We start from the raw sequence: 27,313 nt of genomic DNA on the forward strand, positions 1-27,313 counted from the left end.
TTGCAGACCTTATTCCACATTCCGAAAATTAACTGGAAGAAGCGTCCCAGGCCAGCAGGACCCAACGGTCAGTTGTCCTCAGAGTAAGTACTTTTTATAGTATTTTACAGTCTTATAATGTACAAATTTCAAATGACTAATTAGGGCTTACTGTATGCATTAGTATGAGTGCAGGTAATAGGCAACTACTTATTTTGTACAATCCCAAAGTGTACGAATATATATATATATATATATATACATACATACATACATATATACATATACGCATCTGCCATTGCCATTTATGTTGATCATAAATGTTGATGCTATGTCCTTACAAAATGCTCTGTCATTGTTATATCAAGTATGTTTATGTTGTGTTTACTATTTCAGACAATACAGGCTGGTTGCATTGTCGCATCGTGATGGAATGGGCCCTGAAAGGAGAGAAGCTCGGCCGAGGCAACAGGAAAGTTCTTCCCTCCTGTGTAGTGGAGCTAATAAGAAAAACATACCCATCACCAAATGGACAATATGCAGGGTTCAAAGAATCAGAGGACGCACTGCAATTGTTTTAGACATGCAATACACAAAAATACAATTAGTAACATTTTGTTACATTTACCTTTATATGGAAAATAATTAAAAAATATATTTTTTTTTACAAAACAAATAATTTTGTACTGCTCAATAAAACTATGTTCACTAAGAGATAGATGTAATATTTATTATAACTCTTACTGTTATACAAAGGTGAAGGTAAGGTCATGTTAGCTTATAAAGCACATTTATTACAACATAAGTACCAAAAGATGCTATACAGTACTTCAAAATTATTAGCAAATAAATACAAAAATTAAAGTGTAATGGAGTAAAATATATACAAAAAGCAATATGGCCTGGTAAGAGACTGGCCAAGGCTTCTTCAGTCTCAGACATCCTCCGTATGTTTTTGGAGAAAACGTGATGCATGTTGGGCAACCAAGTCGTCCTTGTTTGGCTTTGGAGTAGGAGCAATGTTGGTTGGTATGCTGACTGGAGGATGGATGTGGAACGCTGGATCTCCAAGCCTGACACTCTTGTCAATTCGCCGTTGAATGACTTGTTGCACCAATTCTTTCCGGAAATCCTGAGATGTTGACTCATACAGCTTCCTTACAACCCACTGCTTTGATTGCTTGGAGTAAATAACATGGTACTTTTCTTTTCCTGTGAATGAGGAGAGGGAGGGGACACAAGAATCATGAGGATAGTACATCATGGTACATGCTATGAAATTGAATAAACTGAATTGTGTGGCCTGTGACTTGAGGAATGATGAGACAAATAAAAAGCTGTGAACTTTAAAATACAAAGAAAACATAGTAAGATGGAAGATATCCATCTTAAAATGTCAATTCTCAGTAAAAACAGCTCTATATATTTTCTGTTTTCCTAATATTGGTTTTATCACTTGAAGTGTTATCACTTGGTGGTTGGACAGGGAGAGTATAATATATACTAGTATTGTTTTCTCTGAACGCTCAAAACTCACAAAGTTGTACAATTACTGATTTATCCAGTGAATGTATGGCATGACAAATAGTATATGTCTGTGTCCTTCATACTTACCAGACTGAGTACAGTCCTGCTGACGGTCAACATTGAGGTTGTGGTCAATGACACTCAGTTGAAGCCTTGCCTGCATACTGACATATGTGAAGTGGCGCCTCTTCTCTGCGTACTTCAGCATAGAGCTGTGGAACACTTCAAGGTTCCCTGAAGTAAAAAAACAAGGATTTACACATTTTCAACGTTACATGTCTTCAAAACATCCTACAATTATTAGTATGATCGCCATTTCATTTTTTATATTTTTTTGTAAAACATAGTTTTACTTTCATAGCTGTAAGATGTTGATTTCTCAAAGGACAAGTGAACAATTCAATAACTCGTGTTGCCCTTAGAAGTGTTTATGGCTATTTGTTTTAATTATGCAAACTTACCGGTATGCTTGAATAAAGTCAACTGACTGAAGACCCTCAAGAGATTTTTATCTAGTACGATAGCCTTGATAGCATTCCAGGCAGCAGACCCCTTCTTCAACCATTTCTTTCTTATTTGTTGGTCATCGCTGAGGTCGTCATGGTAACAGCTGTACTCCTGCCCATTTTCTTCCCATCGGTGAACACCACACACATGATACAGGATAGAGGTCCACCGGCGTCTCAACTCCTTTTTGAGGACATTTAGACACCGCTTAGCAAATTTCACCAATTAAATCTTTGCCACAAAGTAAGCTCATTGTGTAACAAAAATCATTTACATAGTCATCAATAAATAAGGACCAGACCCGTTGCAAGAAATTACAATACCCGTAGAACAAACGCGGACTAAACCTGGTCTCAACCAGGACTGAACCTGGACTAAACCAGTACTAAACCAGGACTAAACCTGGTCTGAATCTATTTTATGTGGTAGTGCATTTTATTCATCACCAAAGAACCATGGAGATGACCACGGTTCAAAGCCTCAAAATGTTTGGTTCAAACGTTTCCCTTTTTCTTGAGGCTTCATTTTGCCCATCACTAGTTATGTATAACCAAACAATTCCAAGAGCATCACCTTCTCATCACCACCACAAGAACTGCATGACCACCAGAAGTGATTGCCCAGAGACTTGATCCAAGGCTGCAGATCCCGGTTTTCCTTCTTCCTTGCTGCTGCAGTTGCTTTCTTCTTTACACCTATAATGCACAAAGATAAAAATAAAAAATCATAACGTGAACGATAATTTTTCTAAATATCAGAACATGAAAGTAAACTCTGAATTCTACAACAACTTCACTGCTTTCATTTTTCATATGCAAAAGCTCAACCATGATGATTACTATAATAAGCAATGCCACCTTTAGCAACATGCCATGGGTCAAACTGATGTCTGAGCTCCGGATAAGACTCCCTCATGATCTTCCGTATTGATGGAGCCCGGTCAGTCGTAACAACATCCACACTAACTCCAGAGTCCAGCAGACGATCCAGACCCCTCCGGAAACCAACAGACTCCATTGCTGGTGAACTCGTAGTCTCAGATACCTAAATTGTTCATTGAAGAAAAGAAGTGCGGGGAGGCTTATAAAAGTAGAACATAGGGATCAGGGACACTCAGTAAAAGGACAATACTGGATATATTTTACCTGAATTAGGTCTGACATAATTATCTTCTTTGTTGCATCATCCATGAAGCTGTAACAGGTGTACTTGGCACTGTAGCCTGGGGAGTCAGATCTGCAGATGACAAGTAAGGAAGTTACTTGTGGGCTTAGGCCAATCGTGATTTGACTGAATTATAATATAAGACATAATATTGTAACAGTAATGAGCACATATACTGTATGATATTTAACGGAAATATTTACCTTGCATCACCAGCAATATCTATGTGTCTACCATGAGACGCTGCTTCCTGGAGTTCGGCGATATTTTTTTCTTGCATGTCAGTGTAGGCTTTGTGAATTACAGGTATCATATAAGTGGACTGTAGTGAGTAGTACGATGTCTTCTTTGGAAGCTGTAAATTCAGAAGATCGGCCCACTCTACAATTTCATTTTGTGTTGTTCCAGTGAAAATAATGGCTGCTGAGGACACTAGGTTATTCTCAGGGATTCCACGGACATCTGGACATGACTGCCACACTCCTGTATGGTGATTGAGACAAGTCCATTCTATTTTGATCTTTGATCCACAGCTGGTGATTTTCTTGTCAGTCATGGATACACCACATGTGTGACAAGTTGAAAACAGTTCCATAAGGGCCGACTCGTTAACAATCCACTTCCTCTCAGACCAATCACCTCTCCTTTCTGCTCCCACAATGCTCACGTCTGAGGAAGATGATCTTGTGGATGTACATTCACTACTCAGAGGAAGAAATGTGCAGTCATCCCCTACACAAGGTGTCTCTATGGAACTCATGCTTGTATCTAGTGTCTCAGATGCAACTGTTGAGCTCGGGTTCCCTGACTAATTAGGAAAAAGAAAAACAGTGAAGTGTTAGTCAAAGTAAAGTGGCTGACTGACAGCATTTATAAGGACCTCATTTAGGATATGCAATAAGGCTCAACTTCAAGATTTAACTTTATGAAATTGTTAGATTTTTTTAAGTGTGTGTAAAATAAAATTATATATTTTTGCTAACCTGTAACTGTAATTCACAGGTGGGAGGTAGGGCCAAGTATTTACCAGATGTTGATGGCTTTGTTTTTGGAACGGTTTCTGGTGGGCTGGTGAGAACCATCTTCAAGTGTTCATGGTCAAATCTGCACTTCAGAGGGGTTGACTGAGGGAGTCCAGAGAATGCGTGGTCCACTTCGTCAGGGATTGAATCAGTACTGCACCCAGACTGGGCTGCTGCAGCCATCACAACAGGAGTGCATGCCTTTGAAAATATAAAAAAAATTTGATTGTAAATATCAATAATTTCAATCATGTTTTACAAGCCCAGTAAAAGTTACAGTATATCAACATTTTACTATCTACAAATAGTAACAGTAACAAAAAGTTTTGTTTAAAATTATTTCACTAAAACTACAACTTTTAAAGGGTAAAAAATACCTGCATCCACTTTGCAGTCTTTCTAACAAGAATATTCTCCCATAAAGCATACGTTTCTTGATCTTCATGTACGTTTTATGGACTAATTTCAAACTTACACTGAGCACCCTGCATACAGCTGACTTTATTGACTGTAATCCTGGATTGCAAAGACAACATTATCGACATGGTCGACGTAATTGCTGATGATAGTAATAATATTCTACATAATGTTATGTTTTATAGGGGCGTAACTGGAAATACCACATTGAGCTATTTGCTGCACACAACGTTACTTGTTGTTCGTGTATAGCCTGTTTTCTTGATAACATCGAGGCAAAACTTTATTACCCTTCGGTCTATTGAAAATAATCGGGCCAAGCAGGCTTGACGCCGTTGTCCAGTGTACTTACCCAGGGTGCTGGGACAGCAGTACTCTTCAAAACATGTTGCTTCCTCTGTCCTGGGCAGGAAGAAACATAGTCGTCGTCGCTGAAGTGTGCACTGCAAACGCGAAGCTTCTTTATCTTCGCCAGTTTGGTGTTCACATTGAAGCCCAGAGCAATGAGCCAAAGTCGCCTCTGAGCAACATCTGCCACAGGAAATCTTTGAAATGTGTGAGGAGAAAGCGCCACATCTTTGTTTGTACAGTCCGGATAGTCACAAGTCCGCACCATTTTCTACAAAGCTTGTACAAACTGATCGCTCTTGGTGAGTAGCTATGTTAGCTCGTTCGTGTAGCTGTTCTGAGCACGTAAACACTGCTGTAAACACTGCCGAACAACTGAAAAAGGGGTGTGCGCCTGCGCAGCTCGCAGCTGGCTGTAGGTAGCGGCAGCGCGCAGAGATATGACAGGGGAGAAAATAGTGCCAAGCCATTACGAGGTCTAACCTCTCCATATACAGCGGTTTTGTGCTGCAAATATATCACTCTTTTGAACACATATTGATTTGAGAAGAAAAAAGCTTTATTGCCGTGACCCCAGCAAACTTGCCGGACTAATTTCATCTTGACCAAAACTGGACCGGAGCTCGGCTCACAGGACGCTCTCGGGGGTAAGTCATGGTCAATGCACCACACTGCTTATGGGGAAGCTATAGAGATTCATGTCTAAAATCCTGAACTATCCCTTTAAAGTACAAGGAAGATGAGAGTACATTGCCAAACTGAGTTTTTACTTCCGTGATACACGCAATGTGCCCGGACAATCATGATGTCACGGACTTTCAGTGAGGGGATCTACTTGGAAATATTTGCTCTGAGGAAGCCTGCTGCATCTGAGCCCTCAGCCCGTTTTGGCAACCCCACCAGTCATACGTTATTTCAGCTGCTCCTATCCTCAATGTCCGTAATTTTTCGGTGAGTTGATCCAATTGATTTCTTAATTCTTGATTTCTTAATTTAATATTTCTTTGTGACCGTTTTCCTATCCTCACATGCAGCTGCTTGAACGCAATCGACCCGGTCACGTGTCTGTTGTGTTGGCTAGTTTTTCAACCTCTCCTCTCAGCTCTTTCACAGAATTGTTGTTTGTTTGTATCTCCAAATGTAGATTGCGGAGTGCTAGAGTCAGTACAGAGTCTATTGCTTCTCATACAGTTGAAGCCACAACTGAATCGAGGGCACTTTGTTGCTCTTTGAGCACTAGCTTGATACCGTTAGCTATAGCCGCGTCCAGTTCCTCAGTAAATGGCAGAATCTTTAAATTTTTTCTTTATTGGTGATTGCTCAATCTGTCTTTCCCGAACATCCTTGACTGTGCTAGTTATTCACAATTTAACAGGATATATATAATCTTTGACAAAGTGAGCAGACCAAAGGACTATGCGTGCATTGCTGCCGAAGGGTCACATGATCTATAGGGATAGGGATGGGAACCGAAAACCGGTTCTTATTCAGAACCAGTTTTGTTATTTGAAAAGAACCGGAACCGTGAGCAATTTCTAAGTTTCGGTTCTGAAAACGGTTCTGGTGCAACACGTGACCAAGCGATGTGAGCAGCCTTGCGCCGGTGTTCTGAATATTCGTGTTTCCCGTAAAGCAGCGGTTCTCAATTGCAGTCCTAGCGCCCCACTTCTCTGCATATTTTGAACGTTTCTCTTGCTTCAGACATTTGTTCTATTCGAAACATTAGTGCCCTGCGAAGTGGACATCACAGGATATTCAGCCATGATTCCAGTTCGAAGCGAACGTAGCTATAAGTTCCAATCAAAGTGCATTGAAGTGAAGACGTGAATGTTGTATTGATTTACAGAGGTATATGATGTCACAGTTGTCCATGTTTAAAGACGCTGCACAGGACAAATCAGTGAATGAATGTTTTGATGCGAGGTAAACTTCAACAGATTTTCCCTGCCCAGGGAGTAGGGAGCAATGAACAATTGGAACACAGTTCATGAACGGATTTCTTTTCTAACGAGCTGATTATCTGAATCAGGTGTGTTAACAAAGAGAAATGTGCAAAATATGCAGAGCAGTGGGGCGCGAGGACTGGAACTGAGAACCGCTGCCGTAAAGGATGTCACGAACCGAAATAACAGACACGCCTCCCTGCCTCTTTAATTACTGAGCACATTGATTCCAATGACGCGCATCCACAAACTCGTTGCGCTGTCCTGTCTTTAATTGCCGAACACATTGTTTCCCACGAATGTATGTGCACTTGTGCCTTTGATAACTGGACATCGTTTTTATCTGACTGTACATCTAACGGCAGCGCACTGCACCTGCCGCCACTAAATTACATTATATTTGTCCCATATTGTCATTAATATACATACTGGCTTCAACTTGGACCACTAAATAAATAGACTGCTATTGTTATACAAGTATGAGGTTAGATTATTTAGTGTACAGGTAATTTCAAGAGTGATAAACAAAGTGATAGAAAATATTTATTTAAATGCATTTTAAAAATGTGGAAACCACTCATTGCATCACACCATCTCCTGACAAAATAGGGACTTTAAGGAGAGTGTGTATACATGTTTAAGTTTAACCATTTATTTTTCATTAATTAAGGGAAATTAACAAGTGTCTCAGTCCTCAAGGGACTATTTGGCCAACAAGCTTATTCCTGCTTGAAAAGCAAAACGTTATTGATAGTGTAAAAAACATCAACTTTGAAACACATGCTGATTGATGGACTAGCATTACTCAACATTACTTACTACCTTCCAGCAACGCAACATTCAGTGAAGGTAAAATAGTAAAAAACATAGTTCATTTAAATGAAACCAGAAGCCGAACCAGAAAATTTCTAAAAATACCCCACCCTACTTATGAAGATCTGTACACTGCAATATATGTTGCATTTTGACATTGCCAACCTTTAAATGAAGTTGACAGTAAGTAATAAACAGTATTGAGCATTGAGTAGTTGAGTATTGTGCATTTTTCCTCACCTCTATTTCTTAATAATTGTTTAATGATTTTAATGGAACCGGAATGAGAACCAGAACCGGAACCGTTAGGTGGAAACGGAACCAGAATCGGAACGGAAAATTTGTAACGATTCCCAACCCTAATCTTCCATGACATCATTGTTTCACAAAATATACGGATTGGCTGTATGCACGAAAATGCAAAGGTGTAGTTTTTAGATTCAGCCACTCTGGGACCCAGTAAAAAAAAAAGAATAGTGATTTCAATCTACAAAAATGCCAGATCCGCCTGGATGAAACACATACCATACAAAATATTTACATATACAGCTAAACATGTCTCCATGTGTATGGGGCCTTACTGTGATTATTTTTTGTATAACTGTGTATAACAGATGACTGAATGAAACACTTCCCACATACAGTGCATTAATATGGTTTCTCTACAGTGTGGATCCTCCTCTCATGTCTTTTCAGTCTTGATGAATCTATATAACTCTTGTCACAGTGTGAACACTTATAATGTTTCTCTCCAGTGTGGATCCTCTCATGTCTTTTCAGGCTTGATGAATCACTAAATCTTTTATCACAGTGTGTACACTTATAAGGTTTCTCTCCGGTGTGAATCCTCTCATGTATTTTCAGATGTGATGAAACAAGGAATCTCTTGTCACAGTGTGAACATTTATAAGGTTTCTCTCCATTGTGGATGTTCTCATGTGTTTTCAGACTTGGCAACTGATTAAATCTCTTGTCACACTGTGAACACTTATAAGGTTTCTCTCCAGTGTGGATCCTCACATGCGTTTTCAGATTTGCTGAATGACTGAATCTCTTGTCACAGTGTGAACACTTATAAGGTTTCACTCCATTATGGATCCTTTCATGTGATTTCACACATGAAGAATGACTAAATCTCTTGTCACAGTGTGAACATTTATAAGGTTTCTCTCCATTGTGGATGTTCTCATGTATTTTCAGACTTGGCAACTGATTAAATCTCTTGTCACACTGTGAACACTTATAAGGTTTCTCTCCAGTGTGGATCCTCTCATGTGTTATCAGACTTGATGAATCACTGAATCTCTTGTCACAGTGTGAACACTTATATGGTTTCTCTCCAGTGTGTTTCCTCTCATGTGCTTTCAGATATGGTAAACGATTGAATCTCTTGTCACATTGTGAACACTTATAAGGTTTCTCTCCAGTGTGGGTCCTCTCATGTGTTTTCAGATGTGTTGATTGATTAAATCTCTGGTCACAATGTGAACACTTGTAAGGTTTCTCTCCAGTGTGGATCCTCTCATGTGTTTTCAGATATGGTAAACGATTGAATCTCTTGTCACATTGTGAACACTTATAAGGTTTCTCTCCAGTGTGGGTCCTCTCATGTGTTTTCAGATATGGTAAACAATTGAATCTCTGGTCACATTGTGAACACTTATAAGGTTTCTCTCCAGAGTGGATCCTCTCATGTGTTTTCAGATGTGGTGAATGATTAAATCTCTGGTCACAGTGTGAACACTTATAAGGTTTCTCTCCAGTGTGGATCCTCTCGTGCTGTTTTAAATTGCTCGCTGAACTAAAAGTCTTTTCACACTCAAAGCACTTGTACTCTCTCACACTAGTATGTATTTTCTGATGTTCTTTCAAACTTTGTAGATTCCAAAAACTCTTACCACACAAATTACATGAATGTGGTTTCTCCTTTGAATGAAATTTATAGTGTTTCTTAAGAAGTGAAGCCCATAAAAACATTTCATCGCACTGATCACAAGTGAAAGGTTTCTCTACAGTATGAATTCTCATGTGACGCTCAAAACTTGCTTTGTGTGTGAAACTCTTTCCACACGGAGTGCAGGTGAAAGATTTCTTGACTCTTTTTTTCTTTACATCTTTCTTTTTGGTTTGAGAGCAACTCAAAGGTTTTCCTCCAGTTTTTACCAGATTTTTCTCCTTAACTTCACTTGATTTTTCATTCTCATCTTTCTCTTCAATGAACTCTGAAATAAAAGTAAAAATTATTTTATTTTATTAATAAATAAAAGCCATTTATTAATAAATAGTGGGGCATGGCCAAAGCCAGTGAAAGTACTTAATTAACTGTTTTGGAAGCACTTGTCAGAAACAGCCAGCAACAGAGAAGGACAGCAGCTTGTGAGTGTTTTGTCTTGTTTTCTCATTACACGTCTGTGTGATCATCATTGCTAGGAAAGTTTCATCCACCTAGATCAACCCCAGGCTGCTGACTTCAAAACTCTGCTCGCCTCACTTGATCTCAAGCGAGTGTCTACTATAGCGACTCACAAATCAGGCAACCAACTGGACCTCGTCTACACGCGCTGTTGCTCTGTGGACAACTCTTCAGTTGCTCCACTGCACACCTCAGACTTCCTCATTACTGCTAACCTAGCACTTACTCCTGAAGCGGCTCACACTCCAACACAGGTCACCTTTCGACAGAACCTACAGTCGTGGCCAAAAGTTTTGAGAATTACATAAATATTCGTTTTCAAAAAGTTTGCTGCTAAACTGCTTTTAGATCTTTGTTTCAGTTGTTTCTGTGATGTACTGAAATATAATTACAAGCACTTCATACGTTTCAAAGGCATTTATCGACAATTACATGACATTTATGCAAAGAGTCAGTATTTGCAGTGTTGGCCCTTCTTTTTCAGGACCTCTGCAATTTGACTGGCCATGCTCTCAATCAACTTCTGGGCCAAATCCTGACTGATAGCAACACATTCTTTCATAATCACTTCTTGGAGTTTGTCAGAATTAGTGGGTTTTTGTTTGTCCACCCGCCTCTTGAGGACTGACCACAAGTTCTCAATGGGATTAAGATCTGGGGAGTTTCCAGGCCATGGATCCAAAATTTCAACATTCTGGTCCCCGAGACACTTAGTTATCACTTTTGCCTTATGGCACGGTGCTCCATCGTGCTGGAAAATGCATTGTTCTTCACCAAACTGTTGTTGGATTGTTGGAAGAAGTTGCTGTTGGAGGGTGTTTTGGTACCATTCTTTATTCATGGCTGTGTTTTTGGGCAGAATTGTGAGTGAGCCCACTCCCTTGGATGAGAAGCAACCCCACACATGAATGGTGTCAGGATGCTTTACTGTTGGCATGACACAGGACTGATGGTAGCGCTCACCTTTTCTTCTCCGGACAAGCCTTTTTCCAGATGCCCCAAACAATCGGAAAGGGGCTTCATTGGAGAATATGACTTTGCCCCAGTCCTCAGCAGTCCATTCACTATACTTTCTGCAGAAGATCAATCTGTCCCTGATGTTTTTTTTGGAGAGAAGTGGCTTCTTTGCTGCCCTTCTTGACACCAGGCCATCTTCCAAAAGTCTTTGCCTCAATGTGCGTGCAGATGCGCTCACACCTGCCTGCTGCCATTCCTGTGCAAGCTCTGCACTGGTGGCACTCCGATCCCGCAGCTGAATCCTCTTTAGGAGACGATCCTAGCGCTTGCAGGACTTTCTTGGACGCCCTGAAGCCTTCTTTACAAGAATTGAACCTCTTTCTTTGAAGTTCTTGATGATCCTATAAATTGTTGATTTAGGTGCAATCTTAGTAGCCACAATATTCTTGCCTGTGAAGCCATTTTTATGCAACGCAATGATGGCTGCACGCGTTTCTTTGCAGGTCACCATGGTTAACAATGGAAGAACAATGATTTCAAGCATCACTTCCTTTTAAACATGTCAAGTCTGCCATTCTAACCCAATCAGCCTGAAATAATGATCTCCAGCCTTGTTCTCGTCAACATTCTCACCTGAGTTAACAAGACGATTACTGAAATGATCTCAGCAGGTCCTTTAATGACAACAATGAAATGCAGTGGAAAGGTTTTTTTGGGATTAAGTTAATTTTCATGGCAAAGAAGGACTATGCAATTCATCTGATCACTCTTCATAACATTCTGGAGTATATGCAAATTGCTATTATAAAAACTTAAGCAGCAACTTTTCCAATTTCCAATATTTATGTAATTCTCAAAACTTTTGGCCACGACTGTACGCTCACTCTCTCCATCTCACCTATCTTCTGTGGTTTCATCCTCGCTTCCTGCACTCTCTCAGTTTTCAGCTCTGGACATGAACAGTGCTATGGACACTCTTTGCTCCACTTTAACATCTTGCTTGGACAACTTTTGCCCACTGTTGTCTAGACCAGCACGCACCACCCCATCTACCCCCTGGCTGTCCGAGGTTCTCCGTGAACATCGCTCTAAACTCAAGGCTGCAGAGAGGAAATGGCAGAAATTAAGAAACTCTACAGACCTCAGTGTGCATCAGTCTCTCCTCTCTTCCTTCTTTGCAAATGTCTTCACGTCTAAAACATCCTACTACCACAACAAAATTAACAGCTGTTGTGACGCTCAGACACTCTACAAGACTTTCTCTTCTTAATCCTCCCCCACCCCCGCCTCCATCGACTCTTACAGCGGAAAGGATCCACTCTGGAAAACTCTTACAACAGTTTTCTTCACAAATAAGACACGATCCATCAGTGACAAATTCTCCACACTGCAGACTGAGGACAACTTCACAATGACCGACGCACACTCTTTCTCCTTCTCCCCACTCTCAGAAATGGGCTTTTCCAAACTTCTCCTGTCCTATCATCCTACAACTTGTCCACTTGATCCGATCCCCACTCACCTCCTTCAAGCGATCTCTTCTTCAGTCATACCTTCGCTTACTCACATTATCAACTCTTCTCTTCACTCTGGAACATTTCCCTCAGCATTCAAGCAGGCTCGGGTAAGCCCACTGCTCAAGAAACCATCTCTAAATCCAGCGCTTCTTGAAAACTACAGACCGGTATCCCTTCTTCCATTCATTGCAAAGACACTTGAGCGAGCTGTGTTCAACCAGCTTTCTATGTTCCTTGTACAGAACAACCTCCTGGACAGCAACCAATCTGGCTTCAAAAATGACCACTCAAATAAGACTGCTCTGCTCTTGGTTACTGAAGCCCTACGACTAGCAAGAGCAGCTTCAAAATCCTCAGTACTCATCTTGCTGGACCTGTCTGCTGCTTTTGACACCGTTAATCACCAGATTCTCCTGTCCACCCTCAGAAAGATGGGCATCTCTGGAACCGCACTCCTGTGGGTTAAGTCCTACCTCTCTGACAGATCCTTCAGTGTGTCTTAGAGGGGTGATGCTTCTAAGTCACAACACCTTGCTACTGGGGTTCCTCAAGGCTCAGTACTTGGACCACTTCTCTTCTCCATCTACATGACGTCATTAGGATCTGTCATTCAGAAGCATGGCTTTTCTTGCCACTGCTATGCTGATGACACCCAACTCTACTTCTCATTCCAACCAGATGACCCTACGGTAGCTGCTCGCATTTCAGCCTGTCTGAGTGACATTTCTAGCTAGATGAATGACCATCACCTTCAGCTTAACCTTACGAAGACGGAACTCCTGGTGATTCCAGCTAACCCATTGCTTCATCACAACTTCTCTATACAGCTGGGTTCGTCAACCATTACTCCTTCGAGGACAGCCAGAAACCTAGGAGTTGTGATGGGTCATCAGTTAAGCTTCACAGACCACATTGCTACAACCACCCGGTCCTGCAGGTTTGCCTTATACAACATTAGGAAGATTAGACCCTTCCTGTCAGAGCAAGCCCCCCAACTTCTTGTCCAAGCTCTTGTTCTCTCCAGACTGGACTATTGTAATGCTTTCCTGGCAGGCTTTCCTGCATGTACTGTCAAGCCTCTGCAATTGATCCAGAATGCAGCAGCAAGGGTTGTCTTCAATGAGCCCAAAAAAGCTCACGTTACTCCTCTCCTCATCAGGTTACACTGGCTACCAGTAGCCGCTCGCATCAAATTCAAGGTACTGATGCTAGACTAGGGCTGTAGCTATCTAATATTTTAGTAATCGAGTATTCTACCAAAAATTCCATCGATTAATCGGAAAAAATGTGTTTTTGCTTAAAGTGCAATATTAATTATGCAATAGAAAATTAAACTCCTGGGACTCTTAAAATGAACAACTAAGATTCCTTTTTAAGAAAAAAAATATTTTTATTTTTTAAATGCATAGAATGCAATGCATACATCAAAAATAAACATTTAACTATTACCCATTATTTCTCTGTCTGTACTTGTACTGTGAACAATAACAATAAGATGAATTGACAGATGAATTAAGTGCATTTAAGTGCCATTCAGTTGGGGCTTGAAATAAAGCATTTTGAGATGCACATTAAACATTAAACACATAAAACATTCATTTAATTTATCTTTTTTTTTGTTTTTTTTTATTGAAAATAACTTAACTTTTTGGTAAACAAAAGAGATTTACTATAAAAAATAAAACATAGAAGAAATGTTGTGTGATTAAACCTTAAAAAAAAATTAGATATTTTTTTTGTGGTAGGCTATGTACATTCATGTACATTCATACACGCGCTTCTGGTCCTTTCATTAACACAGACATGCAGAACATGCAGGATTCATATTTAAACAGATTGTTCTGGCTTAATATTTACAGATATTAGTCCATCATGATTTGATGTAAGTGCAATGACCTATTTTTTATTAATTCATTCAAAATTTGGCAAATTCCGTGCCATTCCGCGTTAAACTGTAAAATCTGTTTTTATGACTGGATTCCGCGAGTCCCTCCGCGTTTTCTGCATCGCGGAAATCATAGCGCCCTAGTTGTGGTATGCCAGCTGTATCTTGCAATGGACACACGCCACAACGTTCTCTTCACGTTTGCCCGCGCCCTCAAATCAAAACACTGCTGACTCCTTGCAGTATGCGATTTCGGACTCAGCGCATGTGTCTCCTTCCGCTTTGTGGGTGACGTAAACGCGTTGTGTCACATAAAAATAAATCATTGCAAAAGAAACTGACGTGAGATTTAAAATAAATTAAAAGAGTCTTCGAGGCAGAGGAATTTGCATTTTTTGTAATCGAGATACTCGAGGAATCGTTTCACCCCTATGCTAGACTACAAGACGACCACTGGCACGGCACCAACATACCTAAACTCACTGGTTAAATATTATGTGCCCTCCAGAAGTTTGCGCAAGTGAACAATGCCTTGTGGTGCCATCCCAAAGAAGTTCAAAATCACTCTTACAGACCTTTTCCTGGACTGTGCCCAGCTGGTGGAATGACCTCCCAATCTCAATTCGTACAGCTGAAGCTTTACTCATTTTCAAGAAACATCTAAAGACTCATCTTTTTCGACAGCATTTAACCAACTAATACTAGCACTTTTCCTTTTCTTGTCTTTTCATTTATATATATATATATATATATATATATATATATATATATATATATATATATATATAAAAAAGGGCTGTGCGTTCTATACTCTACTAACTGAGACTTGTCATGGCACTTATATACTGTTGTTGTTCTCTTGTTGGCCTGGCTGCTTCTATTGTTCTCATTTTTAAGTCGCTTTGGATAAAAGCGTCTGCTAAATGATTCAATGTAATGTAATGTATTTGGTTGGGAGACATGACATGCAATTCTACGTGTCCATGATGTCCTAACTTAATAAAAATGAGTATTTGTTCAAAATATATATCTTCATGTTGTTCCTCTGACAAGATATGATGACAGCATACCATAGCTGTAGTTGGTGTTTAAAGACCTCTACTTAAAATTTTTATCTAAACATCAAATTTGTCATGTGGTGTGACTGTCCGGGGTATGTGTGACCTTACTAATATGACATTATACAGGTCCTTCTCAAAAAATTAGCATATTGTGATGGAGTTCATTATTTTCCATAATGTAATGATAAAAATTTAACTTTCATATATTTTAGATTCATTGCACACCAACTGAAATATTTCAGGTCTTTTATTGTTTTAATAATGATGATTTTCGCATACAGCTCATGAAAACCCAAAATTCCTATCTCAAAAAATTAGGAGGGGTTTAAAAGATCAAGAAGTGAGTTCTGGCTTTTTAATTTTTAATTGAAAAGCTCTTTATCTGATATGCTCACTAGTGGTCAATGTTTTGTGTCTTATGGTGTGACTTTTTTACATATAAATTAAACACTTTTATACAAATTTTACTTATTAATTCTTAAAAATCATCCCTTCCATGTGGCAATTTACATGCTAAGTATAAGCTAGCTGTTTTTAGTTAACCAAGAGATTATCTTAACTGAACAAAACCTCATATGGTGTGACATGTATCATATGGTGTGACTGTTTTTCTAAGTAACACCATATGATATATTTGTCACACAATATTACATAAACCTTTTCTAATGATAAATAAATAACTATTCAAAACATATTCAATGAATGTAATAGTGAACATTAAATTACCTATACAATTAATGTATTTATTTTCAAATTTATACTTAATTTAACCATGTTTTACCATATTTGCAATTTTTATATACACAGATAGGGCCTATCTATCTATCTATCTATCTATATCTATCTATATATATAAAAGGGATATGCCGGTATCAAATTTTACTCTTTCGGTTAATTGATACCATTTTATCACGGTATATGGTATTATCATGGTATTGATATTTAGTTTTTAAAAAGTGGTCATAATATAGTATAACAAGACTATATAACTTTTTTCTTATAACAAAAATAACCGAACATTTAAATACATTAAAATATATAAAGTGCAAAAGAACTATAAAGACCCATATGTATCACTTTACAATAAGACCTCATTAAACTTTAATTAATTAATTAAAAATTAAATTTATGCATTTAGCAGACGCTTTTATCCAAATCGACTTACAGTGCATTCAGGCTATAAATTTTTTACCCATCATATTCCCGGGGAATCGAACCCCCAACCTTGTGCTTGGTAAGGCAATGCTCTACCAATTGAGCTACAGGAATAGAGTTAATGCATTAACATTAACAAAGATGAATAACTTAGCAAATGTAGCTATTGATCATTGTGAAAGTCTTAGTTCATGTTAGCTCATTAAATAACACAGTTGCAACTTTCGATTGTACCAACGTGATATTAAATATTGAAATAAATAAGATTAATGAATGTTCAGATAAATTTTTCTATGGCCGTTTGTGCTAACTAATGAATTAACTGATGTTAACTAATGAAGCCCTAATATAGACAGGCGTGACGCGCCATTGCTGCAGCCACATGCTCGCTCTCACCTCAATCTCCTGTCAGTGTTCAACCAGGGAAAACAAAACAAAAAAAACAACGACAATAAAAAACGAATCTACTATGCTTGGTTTCTTTTCAAATATTCTGAACAGACAGTAGTACAATTATATTTTTTTTCCACCTAGATGTGAAAATACTAAATATTATTATATTATGTTAAATATATATAATCTGCAGTACATGTGTACATACAAGGAATACATTCTTTCAATACACTTAAGCCCCTTTCACACTGCACGTCGGACCCAGCAAATTGCCGGAACATTGCCGGGTAGCCTTCTGTGTGAAAACAAACACACCCCGGGATTGATTCTGGGACTGATCCAGGGTCGGGTACCTAGTAACATTGCCGGGTTCAGTCCCGGAACGAGTGCTGTGTGAACAAAAGCCAGATCTAATACTATGTCGTAGTGATGTCACACGTTATCGCACGACTCTTTTACCAGGTGTTTTGAAGGAAGATCAACGTTCGTGACAAAAAAATATGTGCAAACTGTAATGAAGCAGAGATCAGTTAGTTTCCGCGCTGAAGCTGGGTTCGTTCGCTAGCTTCAGCTTCAGTATAGACCTTTATACAGTGATGCAATATTAATGAGAAAATGGTTTAAAGGGATAAGACAAATCTTTAAAGGGATGCTCCACCCCAAAATGAAAATTTTGTGATCACTGCTGTGATTGTTTTTTGTTGTTGTTGTTGTTAATTTCATTACTGAGAGGAAAGCACACGTAATAAATTTTCATATCCAAACATATTGGGTGTTTTTCCCTCACAGTAAAAGGTTTCTCTGAACAGTGCTGAGCGCTGTGTCTCTTCTTCTCTTGAATTGCATTAAGGAGGGCTGAATTACAGTTTTGCACTACAGCGCCACACTGGTCAAACCGCATTATTGCAGGCTCTAAATTAGGTCAAATTAAAATCAAACGCCTACTCGACAACAAAAATATTTGTTAACAATTTTTTATTTTCGACCAAATTCTGTTTTAACGTGTAATTATTTGAATGCATAAAACAATTTCATTAATTTTTTTTTTTCTTATAGAAGCCTATTGATTTTTCCCCTCACAACTTCTGTGTATTTGCATTTTTATTGTTATCGAATCAAGGCATGAAACATTACATTTTATTTGTCTTTTAATTACTGAAAATTAAGTAAACATTATTTTTTGGCAAACAAAGGGGATTTACTATTAAAATTAAAACATGGAAGAAATTTTGTGTGATTCTTCCTTAAAAAAATATTGTTTGATTCATTTTAGTAGTAGTAGTAGTAGTAGTAGTAGGCCATGTACATTCTACGGAAAACAATAGACTTAAAAACCGGACTTTTATTTTGACGGGTTTACGTGATTACCTTTACAGCTTTTGCTCAAATCAAATGGTCAGCTGCTCACGAAGTTAAGAGCGCTAAACTGTGAATTCTGTTTTTATGAATGGATTCTGCGATTCCGTTCATGTTTTCTGCATCGCGGGAAACTATAGGGCCCTACATTCATCCCAGCACAATGTTTACTCTCACACTTAAACTGCTTCTGTTATTGAACACTTAATAATTATCTAATCAAAATAAAAGAGCAGCGCTGAGTCTTGCAGGACTCACCGGTATCACACTCACTCTGGACATGTCGGGTTCAACTCCAGCAGCGCTCTAAAACTGTTTATTTATTCACCAAATGGACACAAGTTGACTTCAAGAATGAACAATGAGGCATAGATAAGTTTGAAGTTCAGTGTTTAAAAAACGGAGCAAACGGAAAGAGCGATCTATATTTTATCTCTATAAATGAAACATACAGACTTTATTAGAGCCACAGAAAGATGAACGTTTCGATGAAAAAGCTCAATATACAATTCATTATGTACATTAACAACGATTCGGGGCGATTAATAATTTAATTTAATGGAAAACTATGTGAATGGCGCTCTGAGGCGCGGCAGGAATTTCTGTCTGAAGTTTCTCTCTCCGTGCAGCGTCAAGTGTCTAAACAAACAGCATGTGCTGTCAGTGATTTTAACCACTAGAGGCCGCTCTCGCACTGTATAATGAAAACAGAACCTTCTCAGCTGCTCCAACAACAGACGCAACCCGGGAAACTATCAGCCGATCCAGCAAGGGACGAAACGCGGAATGGCAATGGGTTTATGCCAATAACCGATTGTTCCAGCAATCAACTACCGGTTCCACCCCTAATATATATATATATATATATATATATATATATATATATTAGGGATGGGCATGATTAATCGACGATCGATAATTGATCGTTAAGAATTTCGTCGATCACGTTAATTTGTTATCGATTAATCTAATGCATTTTTTTTAAATCTAATGCATGTTGCGTTGTGTAGCGTAGTATGAGTCTTGAAGCAATTAAATGAATTTCACTGTGTGCCAGCAATTAAACATTTTACCACCAGGGTGCAATATTTGACACCATACTCAGTTATCTGTGATCTTCCGGTTTGATTTCAAAAGAATAATCATGAAGAGGTCACGGCGAAGTGTGGCGTGGGACCATTTTGATTTAAAAAGCGAAATAGTTCACTGCAAACATTGCGATGCCGTGTATAAGTACAACACGGCCACGACTCAAATGATGTACCACTTAAACAAAGTGCATCCGTCTCTGGTTAATGTCGGTGGCGGTGCATCCTGCTCTCGGTCTCAACCTAGCATCAAGTCAGCGTTAGCACGGACTCGGAGCTGTGATGCACAACGAGCAGAGAAAATTACCCAAGGGATCTGCAAGTTCCTTGAGATGGATATTCTGCCCTTAAGTGTTGTTGAGGGCAATGGTTTTCGAGAACTGATACATTTATTGGAACCAGCATATCAAATTCCATCACGACGCACCATAACCAGACTGGTAGAAACTCACTACGAAGAACGAAAGCAGCAGCTGTTAAAAGAATTGAGCAAAGCTGAGAGAGTTGCTCTAACTACAGACTGCTGGACCGCTTTAACAGCTGAGAGCTACATCACCATAACCTGCCACTACATCAGTGATGACTGGCAAATGAACTCAGCGGTCCTGCTCACAGAAAGCCTGCCAGGCCGGCATACAGCTGACCACCTCGCTGAGAAAATGAATGGAGCTGTAGACCAGTGGGGACTTAAAGGCCGAGTTATTGCATGCGTTCATGACAACGCGGCCAATATTGTAGCTGCCAACAGTCCCACCAGAGTGCCCTGGATTTCCGTTGCCTGCTTTGCACACACCCTCCAGTTGGCCATAAATGACGGATTTGCACTGTATCTTCATCGGGTAATATCAGCGGCTAGTAAACTCGTTAGCCACTTTAATCACAGCACTACAGCAACCAAAGCGCTGCAAAAGAAACAGGAGCAAATGGGCCTCGCAACTCACCGGCTTACCCAGTCGTGTAAAACACGGTGGAACTCCGTGTGCGAGATGTTTGATCGGCTGGTGGAGCAGCGGTGGGCTGTTGTTGCTGTGCTGTCGGACCGAACCGTGACCAAGCTTCAAGATGCCAGGATCCTGGAGTTGAAGGATGAGTACTGGCAGCTGATGGAGGACACACAGCCCGTGCTGTCAGCACTTAAATGTGCCACCACGGTTATGTCTGCAGAGAAAGACGTCTCCATCTCGAACACTTATCCCGTCACCTTCGGCCTCATCAATATCCACCTCATGCGCAATGAAGGAGACGGGCCCAGACTCATCGAATTCAAGACAAAAGTGCGTTCCTCTCTCATCCAACGAATGAATGTAAGTTATCTTAGTTTACATATACATAATTACATGGATACTTTCCTGTTATCTGCGTGTTACCTTTTTAGAATTAAGCAATAAGCCCCGCGAAGAATAAAACTGTTACTCCATAAAAATATTAATTTTAATATTTATTTTATTCGTAAAATAAACAATAAAAAATATAACGTTATTATAACACATGTATTCGTTTATTCGTTACCTATTTAGATTTAAGCAATAAGCCCCGCCCCGCGAAGAATAAAACTGTTACTCTTACTCCATAAAAATATTAATTTTAATATTAATTTTATTCATAAAATAAACAACAAAAAATACAACGTTTTCTGATTATTGATTCCTCATCATATATTTATACAGATTGAGTCTGGTGAGTTTGTGTCATTCGCCCCCATGATCTCATCAATGCTGGACCCTCGTCACAAACACCTGGGCTTTCTTACACCAACACAGAGACTGGCTGCTAATGTGAAACTGGTTGAACTGGGAGAGGCGGTGGGGACCGATAGGGCGGCTATCCAACAGGCTGGGGGAGTCGAGGCTGCGTTGTCTGACACGGACGAGGGGAGCGCAAACACTGAAGTCGCGACCTCCCAGTCATCTGCTATGGCACAACTCCTTGGGGATCACTATACCACTCAATGCGAGGCTGGCATCGAAGCAGAACTTCAGAACTTTCTGAGGGAGACTCCCCCACCCCTGAATTGCACACCTACAGATTGGTGGAAAGTGAACGGAATAAGGTTTCCCGGGCTGGCCAAGTTAGCGCGGCGGTACCTGTGCATCCCGGCAACGTCAGTCCCCTCAGAGCGGGTGTTTTCGGCGGCTGGACTGACGGTCACCAGGTTGCGGTCGCGTCTGACCTCAGATCATGTCAACATGCTTATATTTCTCAACAAAAATCAGTAAACTGGTGCAGAAGTTGTATGCGAGTTACTAAAGTTAGTTATTTTTCACGAGGCTTTAAGTAGCCTAATTTGTTAAGTAAGCCTAATTGTTAGGAAGCACTTTCTTCTGGCTTGGATAGTTTTGAGTTACATTTTGACAAAACCTGTCAGATCTAAGTATTATTATGTTTTTTGTTTAAGTTATTGTTTAACATGATTCTTTTGTATTATTATTATTTTGGAACAAATGAGGTCTCCGTTTAAGAACGCCGGCTCGCAGCCGCAGGTTCCGCTGCTTCAGAGCACCGCATATGCACGCGCATATATGTTCAGTTTGCCTGAACGTAGCTAGTTTAACGTAGTCTGCCACAAGTTTATCTTGTAATAAAGGTCTCATCGAGGAAAAACACGCTGTATTTTTGTATTCATTTCATCTTTGAATTATAAAAGTTAAATAATTTTATTATAAAAAATATTAATGATTAATCGATAGTCGATCGTTAATTCTCCCGACGATCGACTAAGAAAAATTAATCGAATGCCCATCCCTAATATATATATATATATATATATATATATATATATATATATATATATATATATATATGACTTTGAGTTTCTTTGGGATGGCACAATCAAGCGATGTTCACTTGCAGAATGCAAGCTTCTAGAGGGCACGGAAGTCTGAAGTAATGAATTTAGGTAAAGGGGTGCAGAGGGGGGACATTTTTTTTTTACAGATCGGGCTCGGGGTAAGTTGATTGGATAGATGGCAAAAAAAACTACTTCTCCAGTCTTCAAACACACAAAAGCAATAGCCTTTGCAGACATAGTGTTTGAGTAAAGAAATGCTGTACTATTGAAAGTTATTTGTTTACCCTTGCTTTGCAAATAAGCGGAGATCTGTCTCCTCCAGGCTGTGCGCGCGTCAATCTGAGTGGAGGCGGGGTGAAGTGACGAGGTTTCGCGAGAGCTTGAAAATCCAATGGCATTACGAAGTTTTACAAGCTCCTTTAAATACTTATCATCGGTTAAATATTTCTAAAATCATGGGATTTAAAATAATAATAAGGAATTATAATAGAGATTTGAATTTTGGATCGTTTTTCACGGCACATATCTGGCTATTCTCTGTCTGCCATACTGAAACGCCACCCCTGGAGGTGGGGGATCCGCCAAAATGAGGTGCCGGATCGGATTTCGGGGGTGCCAGATCCGGATCCGGCTTCTTCCGGCACAAATTAAGCCCTGGACCTGCCCAACTCAATCCGAGCAGCTGAGTCCTTAGCGATCTTCAAGAATCAGCTAAAAACACATCTCTTCCATCTTTATTTGACCTTCTAACTCTAGCACTCTCTATTCTAATTCTATTCTTTAAAAAAAAAAACACGTCCCTTCTAGGCTTCACTATATTAATTTGCTGCTTGTTTTCTTACAAAAAAACAACAACAACCTGAACGAAACAAACAGAAGAAGCCCTGAATGAGATGCCTATTCAATCTCTGACAGCAGGAGGCATCTCTGGAACACCAGATACAACATTTACTTGGTTACCGCTGTAAACAAAGCTCCATTGAAACACTGCATCATGAACTATACAGAGACGAGATGAAAAGAAAATACCACGTAAACTTTTCAGAAGACAGTCAGCTCCCCTCAGAAACAAATTCATATATAACCCCAGTTGCAGTGAGGCAAAAAACAGCTGGTTGCCGATCACATTAAGAATCTGTGCACCGTCAGCATTACGTTATTTTCATCAAGAGGGCCCGCGGACAGCCGCACACCCCATGGTACTGCGCATGTGTCGAGCTCATCCGTCCGTACTTATCTGCGGTTCTGTATTCTTTTGAAAGCTGTTTGGACGTGGCGCATACCGCAGGATTGTTTTAATGGAAAATAATAGTGGTTTTGAAACCATGAGATTTTCAAATCGTGGTATACCTTGAAACCGGTAATCAACCCATGTCTAGTAGGGTTGTGCCGACAGACGATAGTATTGTGTATCGACGATAGTCAGAGATATTGATGATAGCAGATGAGTCTGTCAATATTTAAGACAATATTAGGTTCATTCTTCTATTAATGTAATTATAATAATTATTTGTATTTTTATTAGGCGGCCTATTAAAATTCAGCTATCAAACTGCCAAGCTATTTCACTTCAGCAACGCATTTTGCACACACACATGCGCACCCAAATGAGGATTACAGCCTGTAGCCAGTGAAGAAGTCTCCATTTACAAACAGATGTACATCGTCTGCAAATATAAGGTATTTCATTGCACTTTAACAAGTAATCTGAACGGCTTATAGATGTACAAAATTTTAAATGAGACCTCGTTAACTGAGTTTAATGCCACAGTTATGTGGCGGTGCATTGGGCGCGTGGTCCGGAGCGCAGTATGACTGATGCATCAGTTCAATTCAACTTTACTCCAAATATGTGACCTTACCTGTTTGAATACTTTATATTTAACATGTTTGTTTATATCCAATATTAGTATTAAACTGTTGAACTTTCAATTAAATCTACTATTGATTTTCTCTATTTTTGCAGAACATTTAGACTGATAACTTCCATGCGCAGATGCGGCAGATGTCACAGGATGCACGATATGACAGTTGCGTCCAATTATATATGAACTAGCTGTTTTAAATACAGTATTTTTATATTTAACGTTAGTTTATCAGTATGTTTGAAGGTATATTTTTTCGATTAATTAGTAATTCATTTACTCAAACAGTACACTGACTGAACTGCTGTGAAGAGAGAACTGAAGATGAACACCGAGCAGAGCCAGATAATGAACGAAAGATTGACTCGTTCTCGAGTCTCGAAAACAAGGCGCAAATCACAACAGATGGATGGACATCATGTACAACTGAAGGTTATGTAACTTTGACCTGTCATTATATTGACACTGACAGGCAAATGAAGAACTATGTTCTGCAGACACGTGTTTTGAATGACTCCCACACTGAGGTAAATCTTCGTAAAGTCTTGAGAGAAGCTCGTGAAGAGTGGAATATACTTGACAAAAATCCTGCACTGGTCACAGCTCCAGCTATTGCCATATTGCTGGCATTATCAGAGGCAAATCTGTCACCTCACATTAAATGCTTTGCGCATAACATTAACTTGGCAAGACAGAAAGGCCTGAAATGTGCTGGTGCAACACTTCTTTTGGGAAGATTGAGACGAATCGTGTCATTTTTTCACCTCAGCACGATTGGTACCACTGTTTTAAAAGAGAAGCAGAGGTTGCTCGGAATTCCAGAACACACGCTTAAACAAGACGTGATCACTCGCTGGAACGGCTCCTTTAGTATGCTGGAATGATTTTTGGAGCAACAAGCTGCAGTGTGTGCTTCACTGCTGGACAAAAAACTAAGGAAACTCTCAAATGATGTGCAGCATACCCTCAATGAAATGAACATCACTATAGCTGAAGATATGGTTAAGCTTCTCTCACCAGTGAAAACCGCCACCACCATAATGTGCAAGGAAGAGCAGCCAACTGTATCTGTCATTGCACCTCTTCAATGGCAAAGGATCTAGAACATCGATATATGGATGTGAGACAAGTTCTATATAGAGCATCTACCTTAGGCCCCAGATTTAAAAAGCTGCCTTTTTTAAGTGAAGAGGAAAGAGATGCAGGCTTCCAGTTTCTCATCCACGTGCCTGCAGAATTGATGATCAAGAAAGTTAGAATATATATTTTTTTGCTTCAGCAATGTTTTATAAATTCATTAAAACACACTGCCTCTCCATTTGCTGTGTGTGTGAGAACGTGTGTCTGTGTTATAATCTATAGGATGACACAGTGTCACAGGTTGAGAATGCAACGGCTCACTCATCTGCTGACAAAACCTATGATGATGATGATGACAACCCTGAATTGATGCCAGTGCTCCAAGCTGAAACCATTGAAGAAGGTATGTGCACGCTGTAGTTAAACATTGGTCTGTTCTTTTTTGCCATTAACAGCCTGAAAATGTGACATATTTTATTTATCAAGTAACAGTTGTAAGAGGCACGCATTATATTTCTCTGACATAACTAAGCCATGCTTTTTTTGTAATTTTAGAACACGTTCCTCCTTTCAAGAAATCAAAACCCTTTGAAGATCTCTTTGGTGAGATGGGACCTTCTGCACTGTGGACCCTAGCCAGACTATCAAGACCCCTCAAGAGCTGGCCCATGCTAAAGTTGTTAAAGGCCGTGTTGCAGGGTAAAAGATTTTACGAATTTGTGCAATTTGCTTGATGGTAATAAACATTTAAACTGTTATCCATTGTATTTTATGTTGTTGGGTATCACAAAACGGAATATAATAATAAAAAGTAGGTACTATCTTACAGCGGTCTCCTTTCCCCCACAATGCATTGCATCACGTCACTTTGGGGAGAGAATTTACCAAAGCCCGACTTGAGAGCACTGAGAGTGACTAGAGAGACGAATAGTAGACGAGAGTATTCAGATAGCGCAGATTATAGATAAATAGATAAATACATAGATATAGATAGATAGACAGACTACATATATAGATAGACAGACAGACAGACAGACAAATAGATATCGACCAACAGCGACCCAAACGCACTCACTTCCCTACAGCACAAGCTTTTCAGCGCAGTTTCCATAGGACAGCACCGCCCACACAAGCACCTGCCAAACACAGCGGCACACACGCGGCTACGTTTGCAACAACATTTTCACCGGAGGAAGAGATAAACGCTTAAAAATGCCCATATAGCTAGCATGATGCCTTTTATTTCTAGATGACAAAGTTTACCAGTTCTACGACACTATGACAAAGGTTACCGGTACTTATCTGAACTAACGTCATGATCACTGCCACTAGATATAAAGAAAACGTTGATTTTTCACTCGGTGCTACTCAATGACAGTAAAAAAAAATAATAATAATATATATATATGTGTGTGTGTGTGTCGTTATTGTGCACTGCTGCTCGTAGACTAGCTCCAGTGCTCATTGCTGCGATGCTAAATGATAGCAACTCACCAGGACACTTCACCAACTCTCCACTCATCCTCCCCGGACCATGCATTTAATAAGCTTTGACGGACATCAGTTCTTGGCAATTCCTCATTTGCCCTCTCACGTCTGGCAGGTTCGAAATTACACGGCTGTGGGCCATCATACATGTTGGCTCTTGCCACCTCTTCCTCATCCCAGTCAGTCGCTATAACGTTAGTTCTGATGCTGCGTTAGGTTTTTGAGCTCGTAATCACTATTTCATACCACGACTAACGACTTTGTACCGTTCCAGGCAAGTTACGCCAAACTTTCTGAGTGCAAGGAATTGTAACTAGATTATTTATTTTATTGCAACGTTACATTGACCTAAAATTGTTTTTTTAACGTGTGCCACTTGCATAAACTGCATCCGTAGGCAGTATTATCCGTAGGGGCTGTCATTGTTGTTTCGCGTGCTGTGTGACCTCGGAACTCGGAGTACATCGATCTAGTACGAGACGCGAGTTCACGGGTGGGAAGTCACGAGTTTGATTGCCGTTGCTGTGCACTTTCACGGGTTTAAGGT

General features: G+C 39.6%; 2 protein-coding genes and 1 pseudogene across 4 annotated transcripts in view; 1 reads left to right on the top strand and 2 right to left on the bottom strand.

Moving 5' to 3' along the window:
* LOC132106027 (zinc finger protein 883-like) overlaps positions 1–27,313 on the bottom strand; it is a 95,391-nt gene that overhangs the window by 61,602 nt on the left and 6,476 nt on the right. The window contains exon 3 of one of the 3 annotated variants that reach the window (XM_059511623.1): positions 9,927–9,942. The exons of the other annotated variants lie outside the window; for them this stretch is intronic. Within the exon in view, the coding sequence (XP_059367606.1) occupies positions 9,927–9,942 (16 nt within the window). The remainder of the gene's footprint in view (positions 1–9,926; positions 9,943–27,313) is intronic. 3 annotated transcript variants of the gene reach the window in all.
* Positions 8,089–9,919, bottom strand: LOC132106051 (zinc finger protein 271-like; annotated as a pseudogene).
* On the top strand, positions 20,440–21,803 carry LOC132106115 (E3 SUMO-protein ligase ZBED1-like). The gene is made up of 2 exons (XM_059511753.1): positions 20,440–20,849; positions 21,213–21,803. Exons 1-2 carry the CDS (start codon positions 20,469–20,471, stop codon positions 21,759–21,761), a joined length of 930 nt encoding a protein of 309 aa, XP_059367736.1. The 5' UTR covers positions 20,440–20,468; the 3' UTR covers positions 21,762–21,803.

This window comes from Carassius carassius, chromosome 26 (assembly GCF_963082965.1).
Source record: "Carassius carassius chromosome 26, fCarCar2.1, whole genome shotgun sequence".
NCBI classification, from domain to species: domain Eukaryota; kingdom Metazoa; phylum Chordata; class Actinopteri; order Cypriniformes; family Cyprinidae; genus Carassius; species Carassius carassius.